Source organism: Orbicella franksi, chromosome 6 (assembly GCF_964199315.1).
Source record: "Orbicella franksi chromosome 6, jaOrbFran1.1, whole genome shotgun sequence".
NCBI lineage: Eukaryota > Metazoa > Cnidaria > Anthozoa > Scleractinia > Merulinidae > Orbicella > Orbicella franksi.
This window is the reverse complement of record NC_138150.1, coordinates 25,912,853-25,928,305: the sequence shown is the minus strand read 5'-3', so window position 1 is coordinate 25,928,305 and position 15,453 is coordinate 25,912,853. Positions and strand designations below refer to the sequence as shown.

Below are 15,453 nucleotides of genomic sequence, written 5' to 3'. Positions count from 1 at the left end.
CACCGACCTGATGGCTGAATTTAGGTACAATAAATACCTGATCGTATCGACTGCCTCTTGCACAAATACGAACCTTGGGAAGACCAAATTCGCCTGATATGCAGGCAAGGTTCACCAAAAAGCGGGTCGTCTGTGTTGGTACCTACCAAATCGTTCAACTAACAGAAATTCCTATTTACCTACCATTTCGCCAAAAGGTACTTTAAGGCGTATCGGAAAGGAACAATTGGATAGTACTGTGTTGACGAAAAGGTACAAGAAGGTACCAGTTTATCACGGGCCTTTGTAACGTTTCAAACAAGTCCAATTTAGTTTACTTTCGCAAACTAAACAAACCCACACGGTACTCTGTTTTTTACAAAAAGGCCCAAAGGAAATTATTTCGCGGCTCAAGAAAGTCAAAATGAGCCATTTTTTAAGAGGACTTTCGTTTTCAACTAACGCCCACTTCTGATCAGTGCAACTGACCATTGTGATCAATAAAACCAAAGTAAATTAAAATAGATTAAGACGGTACCTGGACGGACACCTCACAAGTCTGCAGTACATTTACAGCCTCGTTTTCTACGCCAGTAGTCACTTTGTGAATGCCTGCTCCAATAAAACTCACATTAACAGCTGCCTGCGAGGGCTGGGAAACATGAGCTCGTAACACATGTTTGATATCATACGGAGTAGCTCCCCCTGAAGCAGCCAAAAAGTCTCCCACAGAAAGGTTGAACTTTGAGCCGGAATAAAAGAACGAAGGATCGTTGGTCGTTTGTTCAAACGCCAGTGCTCCAGAGGAGATGTCACCCGCCCAACCAATGACGTCACCGGCTTGCACTTTAGTGGCATTCTCGGGTGCGGACACGATGAGATTTTTACCGAGTTTTTCGATATTTAGATGAGTCTCTGCAAGCAAACAGATGATGGTTAGCTCTGTTAGGAAGCCTTCTTCACACCTTGTTGTTAAGCGATTTGACTGAGTGACCTTGGAGTCGAAATATTTGGGAGACAAGTCTTGCGCCAGTTTGATACCACTTCAAACGTCAGTTGTCACGCAAAATGTCACGCAAAGATGCTGTTTTACCACGTGTGACATAACCCTATAACGTACCTGCAACAATGACGTAGTCTGCCGGAGGAGACGAACTGAAAGGGAACGAAACGTTATGTATTTGACATGTAGACAAGCATCCCCCAGACCCCATGCAGATGCTGTTTGCCGGGCAGCTGAAGAGACTGGTGCTAACACACTTTTCTGCCTTGGGTATACACGAGTGGTTTCTTGGACAAAAATGCGAGCTGGCGGAGGAACAACTGGGACGGTAAACCTGGAATTAAAATGAGAAACAGGTGTGTGTTTCTTAGATGTTAATCGCAAAAATGAAAGGTTTATCTCACTGCTTCAGTTCCTGCCTTCTTGGTGATGTCAATCACGTGACTAAAGGTGGTTTACTACAGTTTTGAGCGAGTACAAGAATCCAACTGTGGACTCTTTTGTAAAGTGTTTTTCTCTAATTACTGATTGCTCAAGCCTTAAACTATTATATGCGACACATGAACAATACAAATGCTAATAAAAGCCAAAATGTTTTAAATTCGTTTTCTCAAAATATAGAGATCCGAACTACCCTATACCTCAAAATTTAAGGAATTAGAAATTAGCTCTGATTAATCATTAATACAGAAAAAAAAATATTGTTACCAATCTGTAAATCGGATTTTCACAAATAAAAAGAAGTTTAATTTCGCCTATTTCATAATGTCTGGGTTCCTCTGCTAGCTCAAAACTGTAGTAAGACACCTTCAAAGGGACTGGTGACGAGGACCCTCAGATCACGCTTTCGTTTAACCTCTTCCGCCAAGGAATCGTAAGTAACATGGTAGCTTGGAAACCTACCTGCAAGCGAATGGGTCCTAGTTTAGAGGTAAACAACTCCCAAGCCAGTATGTAGCCATCTTTTGTCATCATGGCGGAAGGGATTACATAGGCTCCGCCTGTTTCTGGGGAATTGCTGTCGTTTCCCAATGTCGCTGACGATCCTATATCGTGTACTATGGCGTCTGCGGAAACCACAGCGTGGTAATGACATGAATAATCATTAGATAGGTACACAGATTAAGGGACAAAACAAAAACGCAAATGAAAACAAAATTTGTGATCTGTAACTGTTGCATAATATTCTCCTTTATAGTGTTCGAGCAGTGTAGTTTTGTACCAAGCTGCTCATATTTACGCGACGAGAATACATCCTAGGTGAAAATATACCGTATTGTTATCTGGAGTTGAGTTGAATCTAACACGCGTTTCGAATTTCATTGGTTGATTTATGGTCACGTGGCAATGGGTAAACCTAAATGTTGCCCAGCGGGCAACAATTTTAAAAGAAATGGTCGCCCGCTCTCCCATTAACCATACTCTATTTTGACCTATCCTTGACTTATAACTTTGCACTAAACTCCAGCTGTGTAACAAAACAATTACTGCTCCCTTGGGAAACATGGTTAGTTTCTTTTTTCCGAGAATCTCGTTATTTACCGAGACGATTACAAAAGCTAACTGTTTCCCAAGGGACCAGTTAGTAAGTGTATCGTGTTAAATGAAAAAACCACTTAAAAGCATGTAAAACTTCAATTCTTTGCGACCTGCAACCAGTCTTACCGGACACGTTGAACTTCCTCGACTTAAGTTTTGCAGTCGGCGTGAAAAAGCTAGCCTCCATCCAGGTTCCTTGACTAATGCTCACTACAATCTCCGTCTCGTTTTCAGCTTCAACAATCCCTTGTGGATACTCCAGGGTCACTTTACCCGTGGAGCTTTGAATGAATACCCATGTAGACCCCATTATTGGGCCCGACATATTGGTCCTTGCGGATGCCTTCACGTGGAAGTATCCCACGCGTGTGTACACGTGCGTGGCTTCAAAACACGTGGTCAATACGTAAGAGCCGTCACCAAAGTCAAACGTGTACGACACGTTGTTGTCTCCTGAAAATGAGTATTTCAGTTTTATTAAGGGAACAATGATTTGAGTTTGGCAAGGGTGAAATGAAGAAAACTTGCGCTCAGTCCTGTTTCTAATTTAGCCTGCCTGCTGCGCAAGGTAAGTTATTTCCTTCAGGGAGTTTACAGGGGTAAAAACACTTAATTCCCCCAGACTCTGTTGCGGGCAGTTCTGCCTCGCTTGGTCATTCATATCAGGCACCAGTTCGGTCACCTTTTGGTACACTAGTTTACACGATCCTGTCACGCTAGGTGATACTATTTTACCTATTTCTGTCGCGCTAAGTCATGCCGTTTTAGGCAGAGCCAGATCCAGAAAATTTAGATAGAGGGGGTCTAAGAAATTGCGGAAGAGCGCAAACCCATTCTCTTCCCCCAAAACAAGCTTAACTGAAAAATGATGGTTGATTAATTTTCTTTTCGTCCTTTTCGAAAATACAAGGGAAAAAAGGGGCTCGGGGGAGGGGGGGGGGGGGCTAAATCTACCCCTTTTAGGTTATTTTGACACCGGATAGGGCGATTCTGTGACCTATTACAATGATTTAAAAGATAGAAAAATCAAGGAAGTTTAAGCGAGTTTATGTGCTAGACTCGTTTACAACAGCGTGATCAGTTTCCTTACCTTTACCAAGGGTTGTCGTAAAATTGACTTCCTGTAATAACCATCCAGTGTGTGGTCCATACACTTTAAGCTCTCCAATTGCATCTTGGGTTGAGTAGACCCGGATGTATGACGTGTCACTGCATGGTAGTACTGAGCATGTCATATCACACTGACTTTCGTTCGAGGCTTTACCATATGTGTTGTAAGCGCCACTGGCACAGAAGCACAGTTCTCCTTCAGTGGCCGCGTATGATTGGTTCAAAAAAGCACAAGCGGAAGTGCATTCTTGGGCGGAAGTGTCCGACACAATGTAGTTTCCGGCGGAAATGTTGAAAGCGCGGTCTTGAGGTTTCTCGATAAAACAACCCAGGTACCAGTCTGTAACGGAAACACGAAAGATTGGAACAAAAATGTTTTCTCTTTTACTTACTTGCCCTTGCACCAACAGGAACTCAACCGGAACTCAACCGGACCTCGCGCTAGTTCAATACCGATATACATTTCGTTTAAAAAATCATGGTGCCTAAAAACAGAACAGGGAGAGCTTAAACTGAAGACGTTTTTTTGAACTGGTTTCTTTGCCCCTAAGTGAAATGAACATAACGATATTATTTCTTGAATTAAAACCTTAGGAGAACATAAAGACTAAAAAAGCGATCTTTGGAAACTACTAAACAGCTGAAGGTTGTGAATAGAGCTGTGAAAAGTCATTATCAACATGTGGAAACCATTTAAAAACTCTGCCTCAAGATTATGGAATATTAGTTCTGATAAATGAGGGAATGAAGAGTAACCGAGAGAGTTAATCCCTATAATTCTTATGTAGGCCTTATTAACAAGGTTATCATTCTTAAGTTATTCTTATCATTCTTAAGTTATTTTAAGATAATTCCACAAATAGCCAATCCTGTGACATGGGTTTTCTTAACGTGAACAGCATAAATGGTTTTACACGTAGTGGCGAATCTTTGCTGACGTCGTTGTTAACACATACGACTTTGCGCAGAGAAGAGGTCGCGTTAGACACTAATTGACTACAAACATTTCAAGAGCTTGTGAAACTTAGTACTTAGTGAAGTGTTTGGGTCTTTGGGTGTAATATTTGAGGGGAAATTGTCTTTCAAAAACTGCAAAATTTCTGGGTGGCAAAGGAGCTAATGAGCTGATACATTCTTTGCAAAAAAATTTTAAACCCGCGTCGCACAAAAAAGTATTCAATACATCGGGCACAAATTCTTAGGACCATTAATCGCCTTGTATACCTTTCAATATTCAGAACTAGTGTTTTTATAACTCCGTCAGAAACTATATCGCTTATGCTAATGTGGCAAATTTTGTAAACAAAGATTCTCTTATTCTTATCGTCCACGAAACCATCCACGAGGAAGAACTGGGCACCATGTCTAAAAATAACTCCTCGTATGGGAGATTAACTCTATCACCATTTATCTTCTCTTGTACTGACGCGAATACGAAACCATAAAAGGTCTATAGGACTGTTATACATGCAAACCATTAAAATAATGCTGAATTACGGTTGATAAATGTTAAATTGAAGAAAGACAAGAAGTGAAGATAAGGGATTGCTTAAAGACTGAATAATTATTTCGAATGGTGATGGAGAACAGGACAAAACGCTTGAAAGAGATGCTGAAAATAACTTTCGGCAGCAGAAAGACCTGGAAATTGTTACCTGAAAATGGTAATGAAATTTCAATTAAGTGATAAGCATCTGTGAATGTTCTTAAAACATTGAAAATATAAAGAACGCCATGTAACTCTAAGCTGTTTGCATGTGTCAGTGACTAACTCGAAAGCTTTAAAAGCTACTTTGGTGACTGTAAAGATCTTATTTGCTTTCAGTTGTACATTTTTTTTTCCATGTAATGACTATGTTTTCCTTGCTCGTGGTGGCAGTGTAAGATTTGTAGATAGTGAAATTGGTAAAAATCTAGATCTGAATCTGAATATACAAACATTTTACCTGAAACACAATGAAATAATGATGAAAAATTGCGCGTTTCCGTTAAAACAAAATTATCTTCTTTGTGGTTCATTTTGAGAGTGGCACGTGATCAAAAAGCATTTGATATTTGCAAAATGGGTAAGTTAATTTCCATTCAGAAATTAGGGGAAAACCTATCTAGACGAATTCTGTTATAATTTTTGGCTATTTTCACTCACGAGGAAATTTCTGTTTAACAGCTGGTCACGACATTTTACAACTTATGGATGAGACGGGCGTTTCTTCTTGTCTGGATGTCTAATGAAAAGGAATAATGCATTAAGACTATTAACAAAATGCTCACGCCGCATACAGGTTGGTGAGTCCTTTTGGTCAACAAAACAAGCCAGTTACGTGTTATGTTGCCAGTTAGTTTGTCGAAAACGTTTTTCTCTCTTCGAAACTAAAGTTCAGTGTTTATGTGATCTGGCGTTACGATCGCTAGGATATTTGCGATAACTACAATCGCTGCGAGTTTTGCGATCGTTACGAACGCTACTATATTTTCGATCGTTACGATCGAAAATGTTGTTTTCGATCGTTATGATCCCTGCGATATTTGCCATCGTCACCGCTACGATATCTGCGATCGATATGATCACTAAGATATTTGCGATCGCTACATTTGCAATCGTTATGATCGCTACGATATTTGCGATCGCTATGATCGCTACGATATTTTCGATTGTGATGATCGCTACGATATTTGCGATCGTTATGATCGCTGCGATATTTGCGATCGTTATGATCGCTACGATATTTGCGATCGTTATGATCGCATTGATCACATGAAACCAGTCTCATTATTATGCATTTGAATAACTTATAGAAAATAATGAATGCAAAAATAGTAGAAATGCAATGCCCTTTGTACTGGCGAGGAGTTAACGGGGAAAGTTTTTAGTCCTTTAGTTGAAGAACAGAAGAGTCGTATTTATTAACACCTGCGACTTCTTTTAATTATTTTCACCGTGTTATCACTCCTATGTTGTTTCCGAGAGTTGCTGCAATTACGGAATTTAGAAGCGTTTCATTTTTTCTGCGTTGCTGGCCTGGTCGAACACGCTGGGGCATTTCCATTTGCTAGAAACAACTCTTGATTTAAACATTTAACTCGACATCACATACAATCCCTCCATTAACGCTAGAAAAATGTAGTAATGTAATTAATTTCGCGGTTTATTTGAAACACCAAATCCCACCTTCAGCATGGGTAAACAACTTGATTCACACAAAAAGTTTCCTAGAGAAATGCATTCTTGTTTGATTAAATGTAACTTCATCTAGCCAATCGTAACATTCCTCAGTGATATAATAAAACACACAACAAACACAGAAATTTCAACGTGATCTTCGTAAACGACTTTTTCATTAGTTTCTTTGGGAAAAATCGCAAATAAACAGACTCGAATATTGGCAAAGGTTTCTGCATTTTTCGACTGAATCGCACGCACGCGATTTCAGTTCGAAGAAAGGCCTCGAAAATTTCCTATAACAAATTAATTGAGCGCGTTGAAACTGCTCAAAAAAATACACACAGCTTAATTTTCGCGCTAAATTTTGTATTCGCCCTGCAGTTGCATAGAGGTAGAACCGGATGGTTGAAAGATAAATATCATTGCTGTTCTACGAAATGCTATTTCTCGAATTAAAGCCAGCTGTTTGCAGCTTTTTAGGAGCAAGCTTCCATGCTATATTTAGCTTCCTACCTTACTTAACAAAGCACTACTTTAATCACGTTTGAAAGGCTTAAGCGTCGTCTCATGTCTTCGCGCAGTCAGCATAAATCTTTTTCGTTCCAATTATTTCATTTAAAATGCAAGCAAAGTGATTGGAAAAGTAAAAAAACGACTCAAAACGAACAGCAAATTGACAGCACTACGTCAGTATACTTTAAGTAAATGCTATTTTACGTAGATTATATGGATGTTGACAGAAGTAAAAAAACAACTGAATTTTCTTTCGTTTTTTTTTGGCCAAACAATCATTGAAAAAGAAAGAAACGATCAACACTCACGGATGCGATTGCGAGAGACTTGTCGGGCATGTTTCAAAGAAACTTAAAAGTAATTCTTTATCATTTCAGTAATTTCATCTTTTTTAATCGCTAAACGGGTTCCATATTTGCGTTGCATATTTAGACTATTTATGAGTTTAATGTTGTGACGAAGTTCCTGGTTATTACGTTATCGAGAAACATTACAGATTAAGATTAAAGAAATGAAAACATTTGATCGACACAACTACCAACGAAATGCGACAGGCATTACTGAATGAAAAATAACGCGCAAAATTCATCTCTCAGCGATGTTACTACATTATTTCGAAATTATTGACGAAGGAAGAGAACTCCCTCGCATTTCGTAATGAACTTTCGCATGTTTTCTTGTTTTTTCGCTTAGAAGTTACGATAGGATATTAAGTATGTATCAGACATCTAAATTTCCATGACTTTAAATCTGGTAAGCCGCAGCAAAGGAAACAAGACAACTGTCACAGAAATAATCTATAGCGGAGGCGATTGAAACTTGCAAACTGGCCGAACAATTAAATTGCGGCAGATTTTGTTTCACAAAGAGACGCAGGTTACAAACCCAAGGAATCGGTAAACGGGGTTTAAAAAAGGGGTGAATAAATCCCAGTGATAATCTATTGCAAACCCGTAATAAATTCTGAAAACCTCCAACTGTGTTCAATTGGGAAACCTGTCGTTAGTAGCGCTCGGCTTAAAAACTGCACTGTCTGATAAATTCGTCTGTCTGTTGAATCGTATCACAATTTGTATTGAGAGCCATACAGAAGGTTCCCCCAAATAAGAGCGAGGGAATTTGAACTCTGCACTGACGGCGCAAAAATCGAAAAAGATGTAAAATTAAGTATAGGTCCGTCGACTCTGAGATCTCGCTCATCATAGGTAGTTGGGCTCAAACACCGTTACGAAAAGCTGGTCTTTTCAGTGGCAGATTAATATTTAGCACATTGAAAAACTGAATCGCATCAACTATGGGGAGATTATAGGTTTGCCATTCCATCTAGGAGTTACTGTACTAAGATTTTGCCTTTAACGCGAACAATAATTACTAGGCATTAAATTCGAGATGCGAAACTATCGAGTGGGGATTTTCCTTTGATGAAACGACAGTATGCATTGTCTGTGGAAAATTCCCTGATAAATGCAATTTTTAAAGGTGCTAGCTAGTGATTTCGACTTTTTTTGCAGTAGAAGATTTCAACAGAGAAATGAAGGGCCTTTTTTGAAGACCAAGACAACATACGAAGTACAAGCCGGCTGTGTCAACATTAAATGCGTGGTTTGACCAAGGACAATTTTTACTACATCGCATATCATTTTTTTCTCAAATGGCCTTAACGCTAAATTTTTAATTTTTAGTAAGATTAGAGAGCTTAAAAAGAAAGGTAATCTACGAATTGTTGAGTATTCCGAGAACACATCTTCCCCCATTCCCGTAAAATGTGCGAGCTGTAATTTGCAACGCGAGATTAAAATATTAACGCGAAAAACTTACCGGCGTTGACTTCCCGAGTTTCAAGTAGGAGAACATTGAACTGTTGAGGAAATAGAAGACAAAAAAAGTTGGTCTCTTTGTCTAAAAAAGAAGGGATTGTAAGAGAAGACCTTTTCTTTGTGTGAAGTGTGCACTTGCGGTATCCCAGTTTCACTTATATTAGCGCGCATAACCCCAAATTGAACATACCGTTAACAAAAGCAACCAGTATATTTTTCGCTTAGGGTAGCTTAAGTCGACCATGTCGGCCTTTGAGCCGCAGAAATTGTAGATTCTATCTCGGAAAATCACTGAAATTTCCTGAAAATGTGCGGAGATAAATTCTACTGACAAATATCATGATATAGTTTCGAGATTCGAGGGTCTTCGTTTCTAGAGGCATCAAACTCAATCTCTCGCGCCAGCTGTCACACTGACATCTTGACGTTTCAGTGTTTGCAATAAGGGCCAACACAATATAATTTTAATGAATTTGCATAAAATGAGCTAGCTATCTGGATGGATGTGTGTGTTAACCGTCAAAATCCTCCATTTCCTATTGGATGACCATATTACAACTCTTGCGTATTGACACCTCCAGTTTGTGAATCAGCTTTTTCTTCCTATAACCGTCGGAAAAGTTCGAACGACGGGAGCGACATTTCAAACATTTGCACTGAAACGCGAAATAAAAAGTTAGATTAACTCCCTGAGTTTTGAACCCAGTCGCGGCATATTTTGCAATTTATGTAACCTTCTGTCCCGTTTGTTTGCCCTGGAGCAAACAACGAAATTCAAGTCTCAGTTGTTTCTGACACAAACTAAAATTTTAACTCTGTCACGAACTTCGCCGAGGAAATAATACACTGGTAATCTGAAAGAGGAATTTACAACATATAAAGTTAAATAATAAGCGAAAATAAAAGAAAGAGAGAAACTAATACCATGCATGTATGCATTGAACATGGCCTGAATGTTGAATGAAATATAATTATCCCCGACCTTTGTTTCACTCTTTTGACCGCAGAGAGCTCCGTTTGTCTCTCGTTGCCCGAATGAAAATATTTCCTTGCCGATAAAAAAATCTTTCCTTTTCAAATGTTATTCGATATCTTGCCGCGGTACAGAACTTACTAGCTCTTTTTAACGTCGAATAAGTAGCCATTGTTTGGGACACAAAAGACGCTGGTACACGCTATTTTGGTTTAATTTATCCTAGTTGTTAAAAACAACGGTTTCTAACTACCTGCCTGAAGTTGGGAAACTCGAATAATTTTGGTAAAGATGAAAAATAATCTGGTCATTTTTTAAATCTTTATTCAAAGACTACTTCATTATCACTAATTGATACTAAAGTTTTCGATAGTGAACTACGTAACTATGGTAACCTAAAATGACGTCATTCGGATAAAAAAAAAGGAAAACTCCGCAGGCAATATACACGGGTTATCGACCAAGCGAGAGGTAAAGATGGCTGTATATTGTCATGTTCCTGTAAACAAGCGGAAAAACAACGAGACCAATTTCCAGCCTTCTTGCCGAACAAGGATTTAATATATTGCATAAAGGACGCAATTTTCTCGCTGGAGATAACAAGTAATTCCGAACGGGGCAATTAGGCAGCCCCATCTCACCTGCTCGGGCAGCCAATGACAGCACACTGTTTGGTTATTATGCCAGCTCGTGGGGCTAGATTTTTAATAACGGCCTTTATCACGGTAGTAAATAGAACGTTATTATTAATTACCGTCTGTATACTGCAGACTGCAAATATATTTTGTTTTAAGACAAAAGAAAGTTCTTTCAACTGTATTTATTCGGCGAAATATATATTCATAACCTTCATTCAAGTCGAGCAAATCTCCCTGAAATAGCAGCTATAATTATTTGAAAACATGTTAAATTCAAGGTGAATTTCCTTTTTGAAAGTAAGTTCTTCAAAAGTTCTTCAATAAACGTTGTATTATTCACGCGCTATTGCCGACATATTGTGAGCGTAGTTCAGGGCATATTTAGGGTGGTGGGGGGGGGGGATTAGGTGTCTAGCCACCCCCCTCTTGGTGAACATGAAAAAGACTGTGAATATTCTGGCAGAAATAAAGGCAAAAAGTCTGGACAAATACCTCGTCGTATTTTCTAGTTTGTGGCATTGTTAGTATTTCTGGTGCAACATTTTTCAATTAGGTTTCAATTCTCAAATTGAAACATTTTGGTGCATGTTCCATTGATTCTACAGCCCCAAAGTACTAGCCAACCCCCCCCCCCTTGAAAAATCCTGGATCCGCCCCTGCAGTCTTATATCAACTGTTTGAAAACGACATAAGAGTTGCAGTTTCAGTAAACCTTATTAAGCGGTTTTTTTGTTGTATCTGTTTTACAGTACTCCTAGTTTGGGGCGCTAGAATTTCACTTGTCAGCCCACGGGCTTCTCAGCTAAATTTTCAACCCGTCGGCTAAAAGTTTTAAAAATGCGTTAATTATTTTTCAGCTGACAATTAAACTTTGATCAATTTCAGCTGTCCGTTAAACGCCATCCAAACCCTCTTTCAAAGCTTAAAACGTAAAATTTGTGCAGTATATATTTAAATAGTATTGATTAAGGGTATGGAAGCTGTTGACTGGTTGACATGTACTCTCACACAAGTATTCAAACACGGACGACAGGTCTTTCCATTTGCTTCCATTCAGTGTTAAAATATTAGACATTTGCAGCTGTAGTTCTGTTGTTATAACTGCATACGACCTACGAGGAATAATACTGATGAAAAACAAAAACAAAGGACTTCATTTCATGTTTACAGCACTAGCTGTTTTGACAAAGGTTGTCTTGCCGGCGCGCAACAATGCCGAAGATATTATTAGTAGTGATGTCATTTATCTTAGCTTTTCTCATGTAATATTCGAATTTAGAAACCTTGCAACAAAGCTGTTTAATTCTTTAGAGAAGTTTTTGGAAATTCCGGGTGCACTTGTATAAGAGCGTGAGGTCTGTCCGTAAGAGAGAAATGAAAAATGTAATGAAGCTTAGTGCTGCTGAGTGCTTAAACCCGAGAAGTTAAATAAACCAGTTTGTTCCTGTTACCGACGATCAGGAGTTCTGTATGGGAACAACCCTGCTCTGCGTCGACACTCCTTACATCCTCCTTCCCTTCGGCAGCACGTTGTACCATTTAGGTAAACTAGTTTATGTTAGCTTCATCTAGAGGTTCACGGTGTCGCAGCAAGAAGAAAGGAGAGAGCATGTACACGCGTTTTTTTTTTTTTTTTTCTTTTTCTGTAACGCTGAAACGCCACGAGCATCGATCTAGTAACAGCAAACCACCACCATAATCCACAATGCCTTTCGGGATTGTCGCGTACAATTTTACGCTTTTGAAGGACAACCTTCCTCGAAAAAACTATATTAAATTTTACATCTTACGCTTCCACGTAAAATTTAGTTCAAAATCCCGGTGAAGGTTGGTCAATTAAACGCAAAGCTACATATAAAATTGTCATATAAAATTGCCATTTCAGCGCCAACCAGAGAACTTTTGCCTGTTAAGTGAATTATTCTATTCTTTTTTTTTTTTCGGTTTCACTTGCTCGACATTAAATGGCAAAATCAACATGTTTTGTACACAGATATCTTCCCTACTATTAGTGGACTTTATTGAGGCTGATGATCAATCTCTCCGGGCCTTACGGTCTCTTTCAGTTTTTTTCCCGCTTTGTCTCCTTCAAATAAAGCCAAGGTAGTATTTTACTTTACACGATCCAATAGTTTCCAGGTCATTGCGTGTACTTCGCGCTCGTCCACAAGAGGAAAAAGGGCTCAGAAGTTTTTTTTTTCCTAAACCTGACACACCACCAGAAAAAGGAAACTTCATTGTTACCGCATTTTTTTTCCCCTTGAGGTTCATAATAAGAAGTGTCAGCGTGTCATGTATACAAAACAAATTAATAAAACTCGTGTAAAGTGCCTCTTTTCTCAGGGGTATTTCAACTCGGAACTTTAAAAAAACCCTTGAAGTAATTCTGCGAGGCATGATATGATGAGGCTAAATTTTCTTAAAAGTGAGTTTTTTTTTTCAGTGTTAACATTAGTGGCGGGGTACGACTGCAGATGTTCGGGCTAAAGTACGTGCCTGACCGTATTTTCCAATACCTTCCGAATGACAAACTTCATTTTGTCAGCTTTCACCGCCAATCACAAGCGTCACGTCCGAAGTCAATAGTAGTGACATTTTGAAATTAATATCGAGAAGACTCGTGAGTTTTTTTTATCATCAACCTGCTCGGCTTTTTTCAAAGCGTAATTGATCGCTTACTTGATTGATCCGCGCGCGGGTCCTGAAGTTTTTCCCCCTTAAGCAAGACTTTAAGGAGGAGCAAGAATAACTCGAGTAAAGTTTATAACGATTAATTTGATCATCGTGCGACACTGCTGCCACGAACGGGCGGTTAACCACAAACATCTAATTCCAGTTGAGATTTGCGACGAGAACGCGCGAAATATGAACCCGTACAGCACTGTGGAGTCGTGCTTATTGTCGTCACACGTCCGCACATTAGCTTTTGCATTTTGGACGATGCAGGCTGTATTCGAAAAACTAGACACCGAAGTACTAGAAAATGACATAAATCGCTTATTCGATGGTTTAACATACAACACGCTCCTATTACGTGTTAAACCAGGTGCTTGAATGCGGAATGAAATTTTAACATGATCCACACCAAGGAGGAAAGTATACTGGTTGACATTCACCGTTAATGATATTTTCAATTCTTAAATAAGTGTAAGTCAGTAAATTTTCTCTGAAATTGGCCTGGGGACAATTTAGCTTGGTGTTTTTTTTTTGTCCTCGGAACTCGGTGTTACCATGACAACCGTCTTTTGACAGGCATATTTTCCAAATTTGCAATCTACTTGTTTTTACTAACAAAAGTTACACTTTCGTGCAGTTATTTCTACTTATTTTCCTTTTGTTTATGAAAACCTCAAAGGAAACGTGTTTGCACAATCTATATACCCCCTATGTTTCATATCCATTGTTTAAATAGTCTTGCAAGTAAAAGAGGGGGTGTTGGTGGAAATTCAACAAATTCAAATTCCGCCCCCTTCCTGCGGGTTCTAGAAGATATAAGAAAGCCGGTCTGAATAGGATTAAGGGGAATTTTTTAACACGGCTTCACTTCCAGGGTGTTCCTAGCTACAGAGTCTCACATGACCTTTTCATGAAGATGGTTTCTTATTTCTATTAAAACCTAAGTTATCATAGAGCAGTTTTCATTTGAGTGTCGAAAAACCAAATCCAAAATAATCACTTTAGCCAATCACAAAGGACATATACAATACGGTGAGCCAATCAAAACTCGAAGAAATTACATGTAGCCGACGCGAAGCGCGGGAAAACCTGCGCGAACGAGTCACGATTGGTTTTGGTTTTACTTCTGACTGGATGAAAAATTGGCGCGAGATTTTTAAGCCAATCGCGTAGCGCCTGAAGTACAAAACCAATTACTTTTCGACACTCAGATGAAAACCGCTTTATCCGGTGCAAGACAACAAAAATCAAATCAACCAATCTTAATTTAAAGTTATAAGACGTCTTATAAAAACACGTCATCCGTGCCAAGTGCGCGGTAGCCTACGTTAGGGCACGCTGCGCGTGTTTTGGAACCAATCCTAGAGCTCAGCGAAAGCAAAGTCAACGCAACACACACACTTTCGACAGCACTTTCGACCGTCAATTTCAGACGTGTAGCACTGCTCTACAGAGATTCACATGGGTAGCTGTAAGATACCATTGTTATTTCTTCATCCACGATAACTTGACAAATAAAGCACCGCCCCGAACTATATCAGGGCTATATCACTAAGAAGCAAGTGATTTTCAACGGCCAATGGTATCTTCCGCGTAGTGTGACGTATAAAGTGCTTTCACATGACGTCAAGGCAGTCATATTGGTGCCCCAAAATATCGAAACAGCGGCCATGTTGGTGTCCTAAACCAGCCCTGTAGGAGTTGAAGTCTTTTCTTATGTATATACTCTTTTGTTCCAATAAATTTGCATGGCTGTTGGCTACATGGATGGAAACGCTAAATATAAGCGCAATTACATACTCCGCCAATATTTGATATGGAGTGTAAACAGTGACGTCCTCAATGCCCCGTCCAGCGAATTTGCCGTGGGTGAGGAGAGGGGTCTGGGAGGAATTAAGTATTATTGATAGAGCAGAAGCGTCATCTTTACCGCTTTCGGTGTCTCTCTCCTAATCACGAAAGCCGGTAGGCAGCGAGCTAGGGTTTAGGATGAGAACGGAATGGGATGAGGCAATGGCGCAGTGCATACAACTTAGGAGAAA

At 39.4% G+C, this 15,453-nt stretch overlaps 1 protein-coding gene across 1 annotated transcript in view; it reads right to left on the bottom strand.

Moving 5' to 3' along the window:
- LOC145491221 (polycystin-1-like protein 2) overlaps window positions 1-10,368 on the bottom strand; it is a 35,378-nt gene extending 25,010 nt beyond the window's left edge. Inside the window, exons 1-7 of the mRNA XM_081470375.1 lie at window positions 9,315-10,368; window positions 9,126-9,165; window positions 3,612-3,971; window positions 2,648-2,974; window positions 1,886-2,049; window positions 1,100-1,316; window positions 518-894 (exon numbers count right to left, since the gene is read on the bottom strand). Of these exons, the coding sequence (XP_081326501.1) occupies window positions 518-894; window positions 1,100-1,316; window positions 1,886-2,049; window positions 2,648-2,974; window positions 3,612-3,971; window positions 9,126-9,165; window positions 9,315-9,368 (1,539 nt within the window). The 5' untranslated portion in view covers window positions 9,369-10,368. The remainder of the gene's footprint in view (window positions 1-517; window positions 895-1,099; window positions 1,317-1,885; window positions 2,050-2,647; window positions 2,975-3,611; window positions 3,972-9,125; window positions 9,166-9,314) is intronic.
- Between the last annotated feature and the right edge of the window lie 5,085 nt (window positions 10,369-15,453).